We start from the raw sequence: 20,095 nt of genomic DNA on the forward strand, positions 1-20,095 counted from the left end.
ATCTCCCCCTTGCCTCCCACCCCTCCCATTCTACCTACCTATTCCCCCACAATCCCCATAATCCCTTAAGATCTCACGCCTGGAGAGAAAACTCTTTAATTCCAGGGCTCATATCGTGAAAAATTCTTACATTTGGGTCAGAACTCGGGGGTGTACACACCTACACACCTACATCCCCTGGGTCCAGACCAACAAATAGTGACATTGCAGTATTTTAAAGTTTAGTATTTAGTGAAAAAAACTAAAAGAAAAGAGCGAAAAAAAAATCATTCAAAAATCCACTTCAACCTGTGAACATTACCAATACAACCCTCATAATCCCCAAGGCTCTCACTCCTTGAGAGAGGACTCTTTAATTCCAGTGCTCATGTTGTGAAAAGTTCTTGCAGAGCTCGGGGGTGTACACACCTACATCCCCCGGGTCCAGACCGACAAATAGTGACATTGCAATATTTTAAAGTGTAATATTTAGTGAAGAAAAAAAAAAAATAAACCAAATATTTAACCCCCCCCCCCCCAAAAAAAGCAATTATAATATCAATCCCATTAGGAATCCACCCAATCTTATACAAAAAAAGTGGGAAGGCTAGAGTCTGGGGGGGAGTCTTCGGAGGGGGGACCCCTATTTTTTTTTTCTCCTTTTTAATAATTCCCTTCTTTTAATGATCTTCTTATAGTAATTAAACATATGTTTCAAAATTTTCTGAGGCTGTTCAAACATTTTTAGTTGCTTGGGCATTCTAGTCAGACTCCATTACGACCTCCTCTGTTGTTGGGGAGCTCATTCCCCTAGTGGCGGAAGCTCTGTCCATGTGGGAACGTCAATAGCCTCTGTACTCAGAAAATGAAACAAGTCTGGTAACTGAAGAGGGTCATACAGATTGAAACTGCCTTCCTCCTTCTTATTATGTAATGAAAATGGGTACCAACTCAACGATACGTAGCACCCTTAGATCGTAATAAGTCCAACAGAGGTTTCAGGAGGCGGCGTCTGTTTTTTTGTCTGCTGGCACAGGTCTGGGTATATTTGTATCTCTACACCATCATAGACCGCTGGACCTTTTTGCCATGATGCCCTAATTATGTCCTCCCTCGTTCCAAAGAAGTGCACTCTACATAACACATCATGAGGGTTAGCATGATCTAAGTTTCGGGCAGTGGGGGACCCTATGTACCCGATTGTAGTATGGGTCTATATTCATATATCACTTTACTTATTGAATTACAAGAAACTTAGTAATAGTTTTATAAGTAATCACTTCTGTCTATATACAACATGTTTAATGCATGAGACATCTGCTTCATTATGCTATTGGAATTTGGGAACCTTTTCTTTTCATCAGTTGTAGATATTGTTTTCCCTACCATATAATAAATCTATAAATGATTGGACAGTTTCCAGAAACAGAGACAAGACTCCCAATCCCTATAATGAATAAGAGAATATAAGGAGGGAGACAAAGCTCGCTCCAAAGAGTGGTGGGATTTTAAAGGGAGTTAATGTGTCTGTTTAGAGGTGAGCAATACCACAAAGGTTAATATAAAAAATATAAATTTTATTGAACAAACAAGTATAAAAGAATATACAGTAAAAGATCAACCAAAACACATGATACGACCGTAGAGAAACTTTCTCTATGAAATCAGTTGTAAGCAGACGCATATTTTGTTCTGCAGCGGGGCTATCACTCCCAGACCGCTGCCTCATTACAGAGGACTTTGACACATTCATTCATATGAATTACAAGATCACCATTTTCCTCTAACACGGTCCAGTTCCTCTACCGGCTTGACCCATACGGACCTGGCACCCATGGGTTAATAAGCACCAAGTGGTTCATGCAGGGATATTTGGCTGTTAATGATGTGTTCTCAGTGGTCCTCTTGTCTATAATAGACCAGATGAAATCTGTAATGCTTGTAATACCCTGATGAAGCAAAATGCGAAACATGTCGGCTGCTTACAACTGATTTCATAGAGAAAGTTTCTCTACGGTTGTATCATGTATACTGATTGATCTGTTACTGTATATTCTTTTATATTTGTTTGTTCAATAAAATTTATATTTTTATATCAACCGTTGTGGTATTGCTCACCTCTAAACAGACACATTAACTCCCTTTAAAATCCCACCACTCTTTGGAGCGAGCTTAATTTCCCTACCATATAAATATGACTGGGAGGCCAGTCCTGAGTTTGAGGTTTGATTCAGGACTGAAGAGGAGAAAGTCTGAATCAAGTTGACTGTTGTCTCCAGGTATCTCATTTCTAATGAGATTTTGACTCCCCTGGATTGAATATGCTGTATTTATCCTGTATCGTATCATCTGTAATACATCTTTAATCAAAGCTAGGTAAAACTCCTTTATTACATTCTTTGTGTGTTTTAATCCTTGCATTTACTGACCACATATCTGAAAGGGTAAATATATAAATGAACCTATGAATAAATGTAACACAGAATTTAACCCCTTGTTACACCGATCCAGTTCAATCAAACTATCAGGGTTTTTTTCCCAGTAACTGGTTAAAAATTTCAGTCACTATTTTTCTTAAATCAGACCCCATAACAATTTCTGGGATTCCCCTTACCCGTACATTGTTCCTCCTAAATCTATTATTACTATTTGGCATCTTCTGATTGTAGTTGCAGCCTGATCAATCTCTGCTGTTGGATGCACGGCTTCTCCTCCAAGACCTGCAAAGGTATGTCCGATGTGTCCTGCTGCATTTCTAGGAGAGTGACTTTCTGTTCTGTGACCACAGTTCTAACACGGACCTCCTCTATCTCTTCCCTCAGTGCGCCCGTTAGGCTGCTCAGCAGTGTCTGTATATCTTCCTTAGTAAGAAGAGCCTATATCAACTGCCGGATATCTGAGTCCCATCCCTGGAAGCCTGGGATGCCCGGATTTAACAAATGAAACCACCAAGCTCCTCATTCACTCCCTCGTTATCTCTCGCCTTGACTATTGCAACTCCCTTCTCACTGGCCTGCCTCTCCATAGGCTATCCCCTTTTCAGTCTATCATGAATGCTGCTGCCAGACTTATCCACCTTACCAACCGCTCAGCGTCTGCCAACCCTCTCCTCCAATCCCTACACTGGCTCCTATTCAGTGTCCACCAACCCTCTCCTCCAATCCCTACACTGGCTCCTAATTAGTGTCCACCAACCCTCTCCTCCAATCCCTACACTGGCTCCTAATTAGTGTCCACCAACCCTCTCCTCCAATCCCTACACTGGCTCCTAATTAGTGTCCACCAACCCTCTCCTCCAATCCCTACACTGGCTCACAATCACCCAGCAAATTAAATTCAAAATACTAACCACAACATACAAAGCCATTCACAACTCTGCCCCGAGCTACATCACCAACCTTGTCTCCAAATATCACCCAAATCGTCCTCTCCGCTCTTCTCAAGACCTCCTGCTTTCAAACTCTCTCATCTCCTCCTCCCATGCTCGTCTCCAGGATTTCTCCAGAGCCTCTCCCATCCTCTGGAACTCGCTACCTCCACCTGTCCTTATATACCCTACTCTTGCTACCTTCAGGCGGTCCCTGAAAACTCATCTCTTCAGGAAAGCCTATCACATCTCCAACTAATCTCCTACCACTTCCAACAGCTCATTCCCCAGTTACAACCTTTTGTACCACCTACCTCACCCTATTAGATTGTAAGCTCTTCTGAGCAGGGACCTCTTAATCCTCTTTTATTTTATTGTATTATAACTGTATTGTCTCCCTTTTATATTGTAAAGCGCTGCGTAAACTGTTGGCGCTATATAAATCCTGTATAATAATAATAATTTACAATACACGGCAGAGGGTCCATTTGAATAGTCCCCTGCACGGGTACGGACACATCCCGTCCCAATACCTCCGATCGTACGGCTGGCGTTACCTCGGCTGATTGAACGGCATCATCCAATGCACATCCGCTCGTGGTTCCTTCAGTGGCGCCATCTCCGACCCGGCCAGACTTCCGGTATCTTTCCTTGTCATCAAATATCTCGTAGTATAGGAGTGATTGGGAATATAAGGTGCTCCTATATTCTTTCCTCTTCTCGACATGAGATATAAGATTGTAGGGATTTTAATAATTCAGGCGTTCTTCTGGAGGGATGCACGGTGGTATTACAGAGCTCTACTCCAACACAACCTCACTCCATCTTGCCTGAGCACCTCCCCAGGGAAACAGGAAGTCGGGTCCGGACATCTTTTTACACCCACCAAAGTCTTGCATTTCACATTTATTTTAACAGTAAACTGAGCTTATATAGTGAAATACAGTATTTGGAAATCTGTGACACTGTTTTCATGTTGAATTTGAAAAGCAGCGGCAAGCCTGCTGATCTCACAGGTTTGCTAATAAGACAGAACACCTCTGATTTTATAATTCAACATCAAAGCAGTCTGAGGGATTTCACAATATTTCAGTATACAAGCTCAGTTTACTGTTAAAAATAGTGAAGCTCTGAGTGTGTATGAAGAGGCGGAGCTCTGAGTGTGTATGAAGAGGTGGAGCTCTGAGTGTGTATGAAGAGGAGGAGCTCTGAGTGTGTATGAAGAGGCGGAGCTCTGAGTGTGTATGAAGAGGTGGAGCTCTGAGTGTGTATGAAGAGGAGGAGCTCTGAGTGTGTATAAAGAGGCGGAGCTCTGAGTGTGTATGAAGAGGAGGAGCTCTGATTGTGTATGAAGAGGAGGAGCTCTGAGTGTGTATGAAGAGGCTGAGCCCTGAGTGTGTATGAAGAGGTGGAGCTCTGAGTGTGTATGAAGAGGCGGAGCTCTGAGTGTGTATGAAGAGGCGGAGCCCTGATTGTGTATGAAGAGGCGGAGCTCTGAGTGTGCCCTTTGCTTTCTTGTATCCATCCCTTAGGTCCATATTTTATTCACTGACACCAATGAAGGGGCACAGTTCCTCCCAATGACACCGACAATGGGGCCCAATAATACCAATGATGGGGACCATTCCTTCCAATGACACCAATGATGGGGGACCATTCCTCCCAATGACACCAATGATGGGGGACCATTCCTCCCAATGACACCAATGATGGGGGACCATTCCTCCCAATGACACCAATGATGGGGGACCATTCCTGCCAATGACACCGACAATGGGGCCCAATAATACCAATGATGGGGACCATTCCTTCCAATGACACCAATGATGGGGGACCATTCCTTCCAATGACACCAATGATGGGGGACCATTCCTCCCAATGACACCAATGATGGGGGACCATTCCTCCCAATGACACCAATGATGGGGGACCATTCCTCCCAATGACACCAATGATGGGGGCACAGTTCCTCCCAATGACACCGACAATGGGGCCCAATAATACCAATGATGGGGACCATTCCTTCCAATGACACCAATGATGGGGGACCATTCCTCCCAATGACACCAATGATGGGGCACCATTCCTCCCAATGACACCAATGATGGGGGACCATTCCTCCCAATGACACCAATGATGGGGGACCATTCCTGCCAATGACACCGACAATGGGGCCCAATAATACCAATGATGGGGACCATTCCTTCCAATGACACCAATGATGGGGGACCATTCCTTCCAATGACACCAATGATGGGGGACCATTCCTCCCAATGACACCAATGATGGGGGACCATTCCTCCCAATGACACCAATGATGGGGGACCATTCCTGCCAATGACACCAATGATGGGGGACCATTCCTGCCAATGACACCAATGATGGGGGACCATTCCTGCCAATGACACCAATGATGGGGGACCATTCCTCCCAATGACACCAATGATGGGGGACCATTCCTGCCAATGACACTAATGATGGGGGACCATTCCTGCCAATGACACTAATGATGGGGGACCATTCCTCCCAATGACACCAATGATGGGGGACCATTCCTCCCAATGACACCAATGATGGGGGACCATTCCTGCCAATGACACCAATGATGGGGGACCATTCCTGCCAATGACACCAATGATGGGGGACCATTCCTCCCAATGACACCAATGATGGGGGACCATTCCTCCCAATGACACCAATGATGGGGGACCATTCCTGCCAATGACACTAATGATGGGGGACCATTCCTGCCAATGACACCAATGATGGGGGACCATTCCTGCCAATGACACCAATGATGGGGGACCATTCCTCCCAATGACACCAATGATGGGGGACCATTCCTCCCAATGACACCAATGATGGGGGACCATTCCTCTCGATGACACCAAAGATCTTGCACTATTCCTCCTAATGACACCAATGATCAGGTACAGTTCCACCCAATGACCTCAACAATGGGGCACTATTGTTCTCACTGACACCAAAAATGGGGCATTGTTTACTCCAACTGATGCTGGGACAATTTCTACTCATGATGGCCACAGTCCGGCCCCCCTAAAGTCCGAAGGACAGTAAAGTGGCCCTTTGTTTAGAAAGTTTGGAGATCTCTGAAATAGACATAAATACATAAATACTTTCTTATCACTAGCAGTCAGTTATATAATAAGGTATAACCAATACATGCCCAAAGAGACGGCAAACAACACAACAAAAATTGGAGGCTTAAGGCCTGGTTCACACCTATGAATTTTTTAGTGCGTTTTCAGTTTTGCAGAAACACACTACAGTCCATGTAACATGGTTTCCTATGGGTCATGTTCATTTTATGGAAAGGGCCAGGGACTTTTTTCTGGTTTTTGGTTGCATAGACTTCAATGGATCAAAAAAATGTGTTGAAAAACGCAAAAGGCACCTGGAATATGCAAACTGCAACATGCATAGGTGTGAATCAGGCCAAAAAACCAACCTCCTGCAAATAGCAGATTATGAGCATATTGTGTTGCATTATGAGAGGTCCATATGTGTCCACACATTATTGTTCTAAAGGTAACCCATTTTATACATCCCCAACCAAATATTTAATACTGTAGGAGTTATAAAGAAACGAGGGCCAATGGAGCCAAGCCAGGTACCTGTAACCATGAGTCCCATCATTTATTGAACTTGAGTGGAGTACCATGGTGTTTCAAGATATGTCTCTCCTTCAGCAATGTGGAGTTATCTTGGGTACTCCAGTCCTCAGACGTGGGTGGTAGAGGCGCTATCCACTTTAACAGAATATATTTACCTGCCAAAATCAAGAAGCGAGATATAGCAATCTGGACAAGGGGTGTAAGTAGCTCTTCATCCAAAAACCCTAATATACAGGTCAAAGGATATTTGGTAGGGACACCTGAAACGCTTGGTTTATAACCGATATTACTCTATTCCAATAGCGCACCAGTTTAGGGCACCACAAACACATGTGTAAATGGTCTGCAGGGGAACCTCCACACCTTGGACATTCTGGACTCTCGCTACATTGCCATTTATACAATTTAAGGGGAGTTCTATGTACTCTGTGAATAACAAAATGTTGTGACACCCGTTGGGTAGGAGAAATAGACATTAAAGGTACTTGCTCTAAAATAGATTGCCGTCACTCTCCATCCATGTTAGAGATGTCTGTAGACCACCCTGTCCTGCTATAAAGCTTCAGAGTGCACCGAGAGCGAAGCAGAAGAGACCCATATAAAGATGATATAAGAAGAGATCTATATAAAGATTATATAAGAAGAGACCCATATAAAAATGATACAAGAAGAGACCCATATAAAGATGATAGAAGAAGAGACCCATATAAAGATGCTATAAGAAGAGACCCATATAAAGATGATACAAGAAGAGACCCATATAAAGATGATAGAAGAAGAGACCAATATAAAGATGATATAAGAAGAGACCCATATAAAGATGATAGAAGAAGAGACCCATATAAAGATGATAGAAGAAGAGACCCATATAAAGATGATAGAAGAAGAGACCCATATAAAGATGATAGAAGAAGAGACCCCTATAAAGATGATAGAAGAAGAGACCCATATAAAGATGATGTAAGAAGAGACCCATATAAAGATGCTATAAGAAGAAACCCATATAAAGATGATATAAGAAGAGACCCATATAAAGATGATAGAAGAAGAGACCCGTATAAAGATGATATAAGAAGAAACCCATATAAAGATGATATAAGAAGAGACCCATATAAAGATGATAGAAGAAGAGACCCGTATAAAGATGATATAAGAAGAAACCCATATAAAGATGATATAAGAAGAGACCCATATAAAGATGATATAAGAAGAGACCCATATAAAGATGCTATAAGAAGAAACCCATATAAAGATGATATAAGAAGAGACCCATATAAAGATGATAGAAGAAGAGACCCATATAAAGATGATAGAAGAGAAGACCCATATAAAGATGATATAAGAAGAGACCCATATAAAGATGATATAAGAAGAGATCCATATAAAGATGATATAAGAAGAGACCCATATAAAGATGATATAAGAAGAGACCCATATAAAGATGATATAAGAAGAGATCCATATAAAGATGATATAAGAAGAGACCCATATAAAGATGATATAAGAAGAGACCCATATAAAGATGATATAAGAAGAGATCCATATAAAGATGATATAAGAAGAGACCCATATAAAGATGATATAAGAAGAGATCCATATAAAGATGATATAAGAAGAGATCCATATAAAGATGATATCAGACCTTCCTTCTCCTAGTAGCTACTTGATCTATGAGTTGAGTGTCTATCTGTATGAGAGATGTGGACCTGATTTGAATAGAACATGTATGGTGAAGTTGAAGGTATTGATAAAAGCTAGTTGTGGGTAAACTAAACTCAAGTTCTAAGTCTTTAAAGATATTAGATTGGCCAACCAAACTCGAGTTGTAAGTCTTTAACCACTTGTTGACTGTGTCACGCAGATATACTGCGGCACAATGGCTCTCCAGGGCAAAATCTCCTACGGGTACGTTCTACCTGGTTTCGGCCACCAGAGGGCGCTCGCGGGGACCCAATGCGCATGGCCGGCGGGTGCGATCACCGACAGCCATGTGCGATCGCGTGCACGAGCGCCAGCGTGACACAAAAATCCCTGTGCTGTCAGAGGAGAGGAGCCATATTGTTTGTTCCTACTAAGTAGGAAAAATGATATGGCTTTTCTTCTAGTCACTCCCATCCCCACACAGTTAGAACACACAGAGGGAACACACATTTAACCCCTTGATCGCCCCCTAGTGTTAACCCCTTCCCTGCCAGTGACATTTACACAGTAATCAGTGCATTTTTATAGCACTGATCACTGTATAAATGCCAATGGTCCCAAAAAAAGTGTCAAAAGTCTCCGATCTGTCCGTCGCAATGTCGCAGTCCCTCTAAAAATCACCGTCATTACTAGTAAAAAAAAAAAAAAAAAAAAAATGCCATAAATATTTCCCATAGTTTGCAGACGCTATAACTTTTGCGTAAACCAATCAATATACGCTTATTGCGATTTTATTTTGACCAAAAATATGTAGAAGAATACATAAGGGCCTAAATTGATGAAAAAAATTATTTAAAAAAAAAAAAATTGGGGATATTTATTATAGCAAAAAGTAAAAAATGTTTTTTTTTTTTTTCAAAATTGTCGCTCTTTTTTTGTTTATAGCGCAAAAAATAAAAACCGCAGAGGTGATCAAATACCACCAAAAGAAAGCTCTATTTGTGGGGAAAAAAGGACGCAATTTTGTTTGGGTACAGCTTTGCACGACCGCGCAATTGTCAGTTAAGGCGACGCAGTGCCAAATTGTAAAAAGTGCTCTGGTCAAGAAGGGAGTAAAATCTTTCGGGGCTGAAGCGGTTAAAGAATTTTAGATGGCCATTGGTATATAATTGATACAGGAAATGTATACCCCTAGAATACCAGCCAGAAAAGTCCTGTAGTTTCCCAATCTCCTCTAGTCGTCCCTCTTTCCCAGCTAAGATGAAATCTGGAAATGCCATCATAGCCCATAATTCATCTCAGACCTTAGCCATGAGGATCAAGGTAGGACATGTGGGGCAGTCCCAAAACCCACCCGCCTCCAATTGGGCCAGCAGAGGATATTTATTAGATCTAGACAGCAGTAGAGCTTGAACGGGGTCCCTACCATCAATAGGCCCCCACCCAGAAAAATGTTTCAGATGGGAAGCCAGGAAGTATAACCAGCAGAGGAGACAGCCAAACCTCCACCATCTTTGGGCAGTTGTAGAATAGGTAAGTGGATCCTAGGCTGCTTCTCTTTCCATATCAGAGTGTCTATCCTCTTAACCTCTTGCCAACCTCCCCACGTACGTGTACTGCGGGGCGGCGGCTCTATTGCGCAAAATCACATACAGGTACGTCATTTCGTGCCATAGGTCCTGGGCACACATGCGCCCCACCCGTGACCAGCTACCGCTGTGAATGGACACAGCGGGAGTCAATCAGTGGGTCTGGCAGACCCAATGTTTGCCAGGAACCCAGGGATCGTTCCAAGAGAGGCAGAACGGCGGTCTGCCTATGTAAACAAGGCAGATTGCCAATCTGTCAGAGGGGAAGATGGAGATCTTGTGTTTCTGCTAAGCTGGAACAGGGATCTCTGTCTTCCCGCAGTTGAAGCACCTCCCCCACACAGTTAGAAAGCACTCCCTAGGAGCACATTTAACCCTTTGATCGCCCCTGATGTTAACCCTTTCCCTACCAGTGTCATTAGTACAGTGACAGTGCAATTTTTTTTTAAGCACTGATCACTAGACATGTGCACACTGAAATATTTCGTTTCGGAATTTCGTTTTCATCCAAAAAATACATTTATTTAGTTACTCCCGAAATTCGTTTTTATTTATTTCGGTTTTCATTAAAAATTGCATTCGTCCGAAAATCCTAATTAAGGTCGAATCTGTCATTGAATGCTTATGGTGTCTGTCGAATGTTCAAAGAAGATTCGACGGAGCAGCTAAACTGTGCGACGCCATATAGTTTACCTGCTCCGTCGAATCTTCTTAGAACTTTCAACAGACACCATAAGTCAAAGTACGTGTGTACTTAGTTCTAGCTATTACTTAGTTCTAGCTATTTTACTGCTCCTCCTCTTTGGTTACAATCAGCCAATAACATTCATCATCATCATCATTATTTTTATTTATCTTTCCTCCCCTACGTCGAATCTTTCCTCTCTACGTCGAATCTTTCCTCCCCTACGTCGAATCTTTCCTTCCCTACGTCGAATCTTTCCTCTCTACGTCGAATCTTTCCTCTCTACGTCGAATCTTTCCTCTCTACGTCGAATCTTTCCTCCCCTACGTCGAATCTTTCCTCTCTACGTCGAATCTTTCCTCTCTACGTCGAATCTTTCCTCTCTACGTCGAATCTTTCCTCCCCTACGTCAAATCTTTCCTCCCCTACGTCGAATCTTTTCTCTCTACGTCAAATCTTTCCTCTCTATGTCGAATCTTTCCTCCCCTACGTCGAATCTTTCCTCAATACGTCGAATCTTTCCTCTCTACGTCGAATCTTTCCTCTCTACGTCGAATCTTTCCTCTCTACGTCGAATCTTTCCTCTCTACGTCGAATCTTTCTTCCCCTACGTCGAATCTTTCCTCTCTACGTCGAATCTTTCCTCTCTACGTCGAATCTTTCCTCTCTACGTCGAATCTTTCCTCTCTACGTCGAATCTTTCCTCCCCTACGTCGAATCTTTTCTCTCTACGTCGAATCTTTCCTCCCCTACGTCGAATCTTTCCTCCCCTACGTCGAATCTTTTCTCTCTACGTCGAATCTTTCCTCCCCTACGTCGAATCTTTCCTCCCCTACGTCGAATCTTTTCTCTCCTACGTCAAATCTTTTCTCTCTACGTCGAATCTTTCCTCTCTACGTCGAATCTTTCCTCCCCTACGTCGAATCTTTTCTCTCCTACGTCAAATCTTTTCTCTCTACGTCGAATCTTTCCTCCCCTACGTCGAATCTTTTCTCTCTACGTCGAATCTTTCCTCCCCTACGTCGAATCTTTCCTCCCCTACGTCGAATCTTTCCTCCCCTACGTCGAATCTTTTCTCTCCTACGTCAAATCTTTTCTCTCTACGTCGAATCTTTCCTCCCCTACGTCAAATCTTTCCTCCCCTACGTCGAATCTTTCCTCCCCTACGTCGAATCTTTTCTCTCTACGTCGAATCTTTCCTCCCCTACGTCAAATCTTTCCTCCCCTACGTCAAATCTTTCCTCCCCTACGTCGAATCTTTCCTCCCCCTACGTCGAATCTTTTCTCTCCTACGTCGAATCTTTTCTCTCTACGTCAAATCTTTCCTCCCCTACGTCCAATCTTTCCTCTCTACGTCGAATATTTCCTCTCTACGTCGAATCTTTTCTCTCTATGTAGAATAATCTTGGACTTATAGAGTTAAGGTTAGGCACATTCGACCACAGGTTTGATGGACAGATTGTTATTGTCATCATCATGTCGAATCTCCTATATATATATCGAACTGTTGTAGCAACGAAAACGAAAATAAAGCATTTATTTATGTCGGATCTTTCGTTTTTCGGACTCTGCACTTTCGTTATCGTTTGTTAAAACGATAACGAAAATACCTGAAATTCGGACGAAAACGAATGCACATGTCTACTGATCACTGTATTGGTGTCACTCGTCCCCAAAAAGTGTCACTTAGTGTCAGATTTGTCCGCCGCAATGTCGCAGTCCTGCTAAAAATCACTGATCGCCGCCATTACAAGTGAACAAAAAAATAAAAAGTCCATAAACCTATCCCATAGTTTGTAGATGCTATAACTTTTGCGCAAACCAATCAATATACGATTATTGGGAATTTTGTTTTACCAAAAATATGTAGCAGAATACATATTGGCCTAAATTGATGAAGGAATTCGATTTTTTACATTTTTCTATTGGATGTTTTATAGCAGAAATTAAACAAATATTGTTTTTTTTGTTTTTTGTTTTTTCAAAATTGCAGCTCTTTTTTTGTTTATAGCGCAAAAAAAAAAAAAAAACACAGAGGTGATAAAATACCACCAAAAGAAATCACTATTTGTGGGGGAAAAAAATACATCAATTTTATTTGGGTACAGCGTTGCACGACCGCACAATTGACAGTTAAAATAATGCAGTTCTGTAGCGCAAAAAATGGCCTGGTCATGCAGGGGGTAAACCTTCAGGAGGTGAAGTGGTTAAACAAAAAAAAAAAAGTAAAGTTACACCCAAGCACATAAAATCCCCCCCCCAAAAAATTTTTTTGAGGCCCCCCCACCCCCACATATACAAATGTATGAATGTAAACACAAGCGTTGGGGACGCCTACACTTTAAAACATTTATTTTGATACACATGTTGCATATCGCCGCACACACTGGAATGAGAGCGATAATTCTACACCAGACGACCTCTGTAACACTAAACTGATGACCTATAGGGGGCTTTTGAAGTGTCGCCTATATGGGGTACTGAAGTTTGCCACCATTTCATGGGCAAACACAAATTTAAGGTGTGACGTGTTGGGTATCTATTTACTCGGTGCAACCTCAGCTTTTATATTTTACCAACATTGGGTAATTCCTTGCATTTCTTTGCCCTAGAATTCACTTTAGTGTATTTTTTTTTTTTTTTTTTTACTGAAATTTTGTGTTTCCTAGACCTTTGTGGTAATAGCTTGCTACATAAAAAATTGGAACTACCAAAATTTTACCAAAATTTTTATTCTCTAGATGTCTAGTGTCTGCTTTCAGAAAATATATCATGTTTAGGGGAGGGGTTTTTAATCTTCAGGCCTACAATTATTTTTTAAACATGTGTGCAGTGAAGGGGTTAAAGTTGATTTATATATATATATATATATATATATATATCTGTGGAGGTCACATGACTCCTGTGCAGAGTCGAGCTCCAGTCTTCAGCCAGATACCATCTGGAAATGCAGACGTGACAGAAAACATTGTTTCTAATGTCTATTGAATGTTTGTTACATTAAAGTTTATTAAATAAAAAATAAAAAAAAAGGTGGAGTGGAGGCCACATGTTTCCTGTCAAAATGTGGAGCTCCACTTTCAAAAGACAGGAAGTGATGTCAGGTACAAACAGGAAGTTCCGGGTGAGAGGTGAGTTGGGAGGAAGTAATGAAAAGACATTGCTGGAAGTGGCAGTAGAGGAGGTAATAAGATCTTATTTTCTATTTACACCCAGTAACCCCCCGTCATGTCCGTCCTCTTCCTCCATAGTCACTGTGATGTCTTTTATCTCCAGCAGATGATGATACACACATATATAATGTGGAAACCTAGATTAAACCCTTCAGGGAGGATCAGTTGATGATGAATAGTGATGGACTCGGGTTAGGGTTGCCACCTCATCACTTTAAACCTGAACACATATGAATTACACGGGTTCTGTGGCAAATATAATGCAGATAAGGAACCAAGTGAGTTTAATTACCACCTTAATCAGCCACAGAACCTGTGTAATTAATACGGTAGGGTTGAGGTAGCTCGAGCATGTTTGAAACCCTCACATTCCTGATCCCGCCAGGAAGCCGACACTGCACAGCGCTAATCACAGGCAGTGAGATTTCCTGGTCCTCAGCTGCACAGATCAGGAAATGTCTCCCTGCCTGTGATTAGCTCTGTGCAGTGTCGGCTTCCTGGTGGGATCGGGAATGTGGGGATTCAAACACGCCCGAGACCATCACTAATGATGAATATATCTTCCTTCCAAATCTGGCCATACATGGTTCAGTTTTATCGTTCAGCCAGTGGGCTGAGCAAAAGAATCTGAACCGATTCCCCCATCCACACATTGGAGGGGGATGGGGGAATCCTCCCCGCTGCACTATTGTATTCTGACAATGGGGGGCGCTCCTCCGCTCTCAGAATACACAGATCAGTGATGAAGCTATTGGCTGCAGCCGCTGATCGAGTGACTTTTATCCGGCAGTGACCACACATGGATGGAAATGTGACCGATCCCTGCTGAACCAGCTGAATTTCCATGTCTCTATGGTCAAATCCCAGGTCACCATGGTGACTAGAAATGGCGTCCTGGCCCCTGGGCTCTTGTCAGCCCATTATCACTGTTGGTCTGAATGATGTTTCTGCCTGAAACCCGGACACATTATTCAGACAGGAATGTGGCTCAGAGCGGGACCAGGCGGGAGGGTGAGGGGAGGAGGAGGAGATGATGGCACCCGACCAGTGAGGTCAGGGGTGGACTGGGCAGGACAGCGGCATGAGAGGACTCATCTTATTGCCCATCTTTCTCCTTTCTGCGGCCGCATTATTATCACAACCCACAGCTGCCTGTGTCCCTGCAGAGCCCTCCGGCAGAACAGAGAGGAAGGAGCGGGACCGAATCTCCAACATGGCGCCACCTCGGCACTGCCACAAAGATCCCCACAAGGTGCTGAGAAACAGGACTACAGAGTCCTTACAGGAGTAACCAGGACAAGACTGCAAAGCAGCCAGCTAAGAAACCAGCCAGGGAGGGACATGCTGCTTTATGTACACAAGATGTCCTCTCCATCCACTCTGCTCTCACACACTGCTGGGGGAGATGTACAGGACATGCAGGAGGACACAGGGGGAGTGGGGATTGGATTACTGTCCTGCATTCTGCACCCCATGTCCTGTGTTCCCCCATGTTCTGCAGTGAACTGCACCCTTCACCCTATGTCCTGTGCTCTGCACCTCATCTTTTGCACATTGCACAACTTGTACTGCACCCCATGTCCTGTGTTCTGCACCACATGTCCTACATAACATGTCCTGCACCCTTCACCCTATATTCTGCAACCCATATGCTGCATTCTGCACCCCATTTCTGTGTTCTGCACCCTTCTCCTGCATCCCATGAACTGCAGTGACCTACACCCTTCTCTGGTAAACTGCAACCTATGTCCTGTGTTCAGCACCCTGCACCACATGTCCTGCATTCTGCACCCAAAACTTACTTACCTTGCCTCAGGCACTGACAACCCATGCAACGCTAATAAAAACTGTCTCCTAACTTTTTTAGCTGACTCCTAGATTCAAAGCAAATTTGTCAAGCCCCGCCTTAAGTGACTTCCTCCCCTCCCCCTCATCTCCTTCATTATGTAAGTCATGCTGAGATAATCTCCCATTGGCTGAGCAATATTCTCATTTGTCTCTGAGCTCCTTCTTGCTATTCCTCGTCCTGCCTGTTGTTTCCTTGGATTGATTTTCTGTGTAGTGACCCCGGCTTCATCTCTTGGATGCGCTCGTCTGTTGCTCCTCCTGACCTTTATCCTGATTCCTGGATCTCCTCCTCATCTCTCCTCCATATCCTCTTACACAGCTTTTCTCCACACCTGCAGTGATCCTGGGGGGTGGAAACTTGGCACCAGCACTCAGCAAAATCCATCCCCACCATTAGGAGCTCTGGAGAAAATTGTCTGCTATTTACACTCCGTTACTCCGCACGTCACCTGATCACATGAGAGCTTACTTTCACAGATTCCTGACAGATTTCTGTATGGTAAAGGTCAAAGTTCACTCTTCAGTTTAGGAGAGGTAGGACACACCCAGGAAGAATGATTTGGTTTGCATGGGAGCCTCATATAGAGGACCTCTCAAATCTCCCTCTCTAAACGTCTCTCCATCCAGAGTCTATATGTCCTATGACATCACACTGACCTCACAGCTCCTCCTCCCAATGTCCCTCCTTCTGGCTTTTTTTTTTTTTTACTGATGCTCTTAGGATGTGGGCGGACCCTTGGCATCCTCACTAGCAAAGTGGGACTGTTGGTCCTGCATTGCATATAATGACATTAGAATGCCTACTACAAGCTTTTAACCTGCATAGTGTGGGGGTCCTGTGTGGGTAAATTATACCTCAGTCTGAAATGCAGCTTTAATAAACTGGAAACCTGAATGGTGAGGTGAGGAGAATTCTGGAAATATCATTTCATTTTATCTATTTGTGTTCAGATCTAGAATTTTCCTCATGTGAAGTCTGGAGATCATATGACCATCACATTGCCTCCACCTCCCTCCCTGATAGAATAGAGAAATAAAAAGAAGATTCTAGAAGTCACCAGAGAGATCATGGAGGAGAGGTGAGCGGAGCTGGGAATTCTGGGACATTATCCAGTAACAGACAAGGGATGTGTCTGGATGGTGACTGTATCATTGTGTGTGTCAGGTTCCTATAAGGTGTCAGGATGTCACTGTCTATTTCTCCATGGAGGAGTGGGAGGATTTAGAAGGACACAAGGATCTCTACAAGGATGTCATGATGGACAATCAGCCGCCCCTCACATCACCGGGTAAGAGGAGACTTTATTGTAAAGGACGGAGGCTCCACCTAGAGCCCCCATCATCTGATAAACACATAGAAACAATGTATTCAGTCAGTGTGTGTGTTTCCTACAGATGGATCCAGTAATGGGAACCCACCAGAGAGATGTCCCCGTCCTCTGTATTCCCGGGATTCCACACAGGAAGATCACACCATCCCTCACCATCATCAGGTAGATGAGGAACAATCACTGATAGTATCATTAGGATCTGTACATTATCTGCATTGATGTAATTTTTATTGTATATTCAGAGTGGAAACCTGAGAGATTCCAAAGTTGAAGTTAAAGAAGAGATAAAAGAAGAGGATGGAGTGACGGAGGAGTCAGAGTCTCTAAAAGAACACAAAGATCTGTACCAGGACACCATGGTGGAGTCATCCAGCTACAGAAACCCACCAGAGAGATGTCCCCGTCCTCTGTATTCCCGGGATTCCACACAGGAAGGTCACACCATCCCTCACCATCATCAGGTAGAGGATTGACAATTATTGGTAGTTCTGATTTATACACAGCATGTTTGTTACAATGAATGTTTTATTATATATTCAGAGTGGAATCCTCGGGGATGATAATATTGATGTTAAAGAAAAGTATAAAGAGGAGGATGAGGAATATGGAGTGATGGAGGAGTTTTCAGAAGGACACAAGGATATGATGGAGCCACCAAATACCAGGAACCCACCAGAGAGATGTCCCCGTCCTCTGTATTCCTGGGATTCTACACAGGAAGATCACACCATCCCTCACTGTTACAAGGTTGGTGGGACGGAGCTTGTAAAACACACTTATAGAGACAATGTGTGGATTTTTTATGTGATGTCACAATAATAAATCTTGTATCTTACAGATGATATTCACTCTCATTTTCTTGATTTAGAGTGGAGATGCAATCGATATAGAATTTGAGGTTAATGCAGAAGAAGAAGAGAGGTATGTGAGGGATGATCAGCAGTCTATGGAGGAGGATGGAATAACGGGGACATTTATAGAGGAGGACACTCCTACAGAGATCAGCAAAGGTGGGTCATTAAAGTGGTTGTAAACCCACAAAAAAAACCTGCAAGACAAAGGCATAATGTGCTAGTATGCATAGCATACTAGCTTATTATGAAATACTCACCTTGGATCGAAGAGCCTGCAGCGGTCCCAACACACTGCTCTGCCTGGCGATATGTCTCCTGGAGTTATTTCGGGGGTATAGCGGGCTCTGGCGCTGTGATTGGCCAGAGCCGCAATGACGTCAATCCCGCACGTGGGAGCCGCCGTTAACAGAACGTCAGCTGAAGCAACGGCATCAATGAGCATGTGCCGATGACATTTAATAATACATCTATCTATCTGTCTGTTATTCTCAGAGTGGATTAAATATCAAACTATATATCTGGATATTTATATTTACCACTGCATATAGATATTCAAGAATATTAACAAAATTATACACCAAACTTTTTTTGAGGTTTTTATCCAATTAATCGAAACAAGAATCAGCCAACTAACCAATTATGAAAATAATCATTAGTTGCCGCCCTACAGAGGACCCATTTACTAGTTACCTTGAGGGAGAATTGTAAGATCCTCAGAGACAAGCTGCCTGATGTGGGCGGAGTCCTGGTTTAGGGGAACCAATCTGCTCCTGTCTAGTAATAATCTTTTTATTTCTATTTTAGTAGATGGACGGGAGATGAGGAAAACCTCAGAGGATTGTCTCACTTTGTCTCCAGACTGTAAAGTAGAAGATGAGGACATCACACAGTATAGTCCAGGAGAAAACTCGGCTACCTCAAATGTCCATCCGGCACCACACAGTGTAGATGGACCATCGTATTCCTCTTATCCTGAGGAACCTCAGACTGTGAGGGATGGTGCTGGTGCTGTCCTTCCAAAACATAAGAGGTTTTCCTGTACTGAGTGCGGGAAGGGTTTCCATTCTAAATACAATCTTAATGTTCATAAAAGATCTCACACGGGGGAGAAGCCATATTCCTGTCCTGAGTGCGGAAAATGTTTTTCAATGAAGTCCCATGTTTACACACATCAGAGATCTCACACAGGCGAGAAGCCGTATTCCTGTCCTGAGTGCGGGAAATGTTTTTCACGGAAGTTCCATCTTCACACACATCAGAGATTTCACACAGGGCAGAAGCCGTATTCCTGTCCTGAGTGTGGAAAATGTTTTTCAGTGAAGTCCAGTCTTTACATACATCAGAAATTGCACACAGGGGAGAAGCCGTATTCCTGTCCTGAATGCGGGAAATGTTTTATACAAAAATCAGACCTTGTCATACATCAGAGATGTCACACAGGAGAGAAGCCGTATTCCTGTCCTGAGTGCGGGAAATGTTTTATACAAAAATCAGACCTTGTCATGCATCAGAGATCTCACACAGGGGAGAAGCCGTATTCCTGTCCTGAGTGCGGGAAATGTTTTTCACAGAAGTCCAGTCTTTACACACATCAGAGATTTCACACAGGTGAGAAGCCATATTCCTGTCCTGAATGCGGGAAATATTTTTCAGAGAAGTCCAATCTTTACACACATCAGAGATCTCACACAGGTGAGAAGCCGTATTCCTGTCCTGAGTGCGGGAAATGTTTTTCAGTGAAGTCCAGTCTTAACAAACATCAGAGATCTCACACAGGGGAGAAGCCATATTCCTGTCTTGAGTGCGGAAAATGTTTTTCAGACAATTCCAGTTTTAATAGACATCAGAGATCTCACACGGGGGAAAAGCCATATTCCTGTCCTGTGAGCGGGAAATGTTTTTCACGGAAGTCTAATCTTTACACACATCAAAGATCTCACACAGGGGAGAAGCCACTTTTTTGTCCTAAGTGAGGGAATTGTTCCTCACTGAA

General features: G+C 43.2%; 2 protein-coding genes across 2 annotated transcripts in view; one reads left to right on the forward strand and one right to left on the reverse strand.

Moving 5' to 3' along the window:
- LOC141121795 (uncharacterized) overlaps positions 1–20,095 on the reverse strand; it is a 329,972-nt gene that overhangs the window by 210,490 nt on the left and 99,387 nt on the right. The window lies entirely within an intron of this gene.
- Positions 13,603–20,095, forward strand: part of LOC141121788 (uncharacterized) — a 50,444-nt gene continuing 43,951 nt past the window's right edge. The window contains exons 1-8 of the mRNA XM_073611507.1: positions 13,603–14,080; positions 16,869–16,996; positions 17,083–17,206; positions 17,313–17,410; positions 17,491–17,709; positions 17,789–17,995; positions 18,117–18,258; positions 18,907–20,051. Coding sequence (XP_073467608.1) covers positions 17,122–17,206; positions 17,313–17,410; positions 17,491–17,709; positions 17,789–17,995; positions 18,117–18,258; positions 18,907–20,051 — 1,896 coding nt within the window. The 5' untranslated portion in view covers positions 13,603–14,080; positions 16,869–16,996; positions 17,083–17,121. The remainder of the gene's footprint in view (positions 14,081–16,868; positions 16,997–17,082; positions 17,207–17,312; positions 17,411–17,490; positions 17,710–17,788; positions 17,996–18,116; positions 18,259–18,906; positions 20,052–20,095) is intronic.

Source organism: Aquarana catesbeiana, unplaced genomic scaffold, assembly GCF_042186555.1.
Source record: "Aquarana catesbeiana isolate 2022-GZ unplaced genomic scaffold, ASM4218655v1 unanchor232, whole genome shotgun sequence".
NCBI classification, from domain to species: domain Eukaryota; kingdom Metazoa; phylum Chordata; class Amphibia; order Anura; family Ranidae; genus Aquarana; species Aquarana catesbeiana.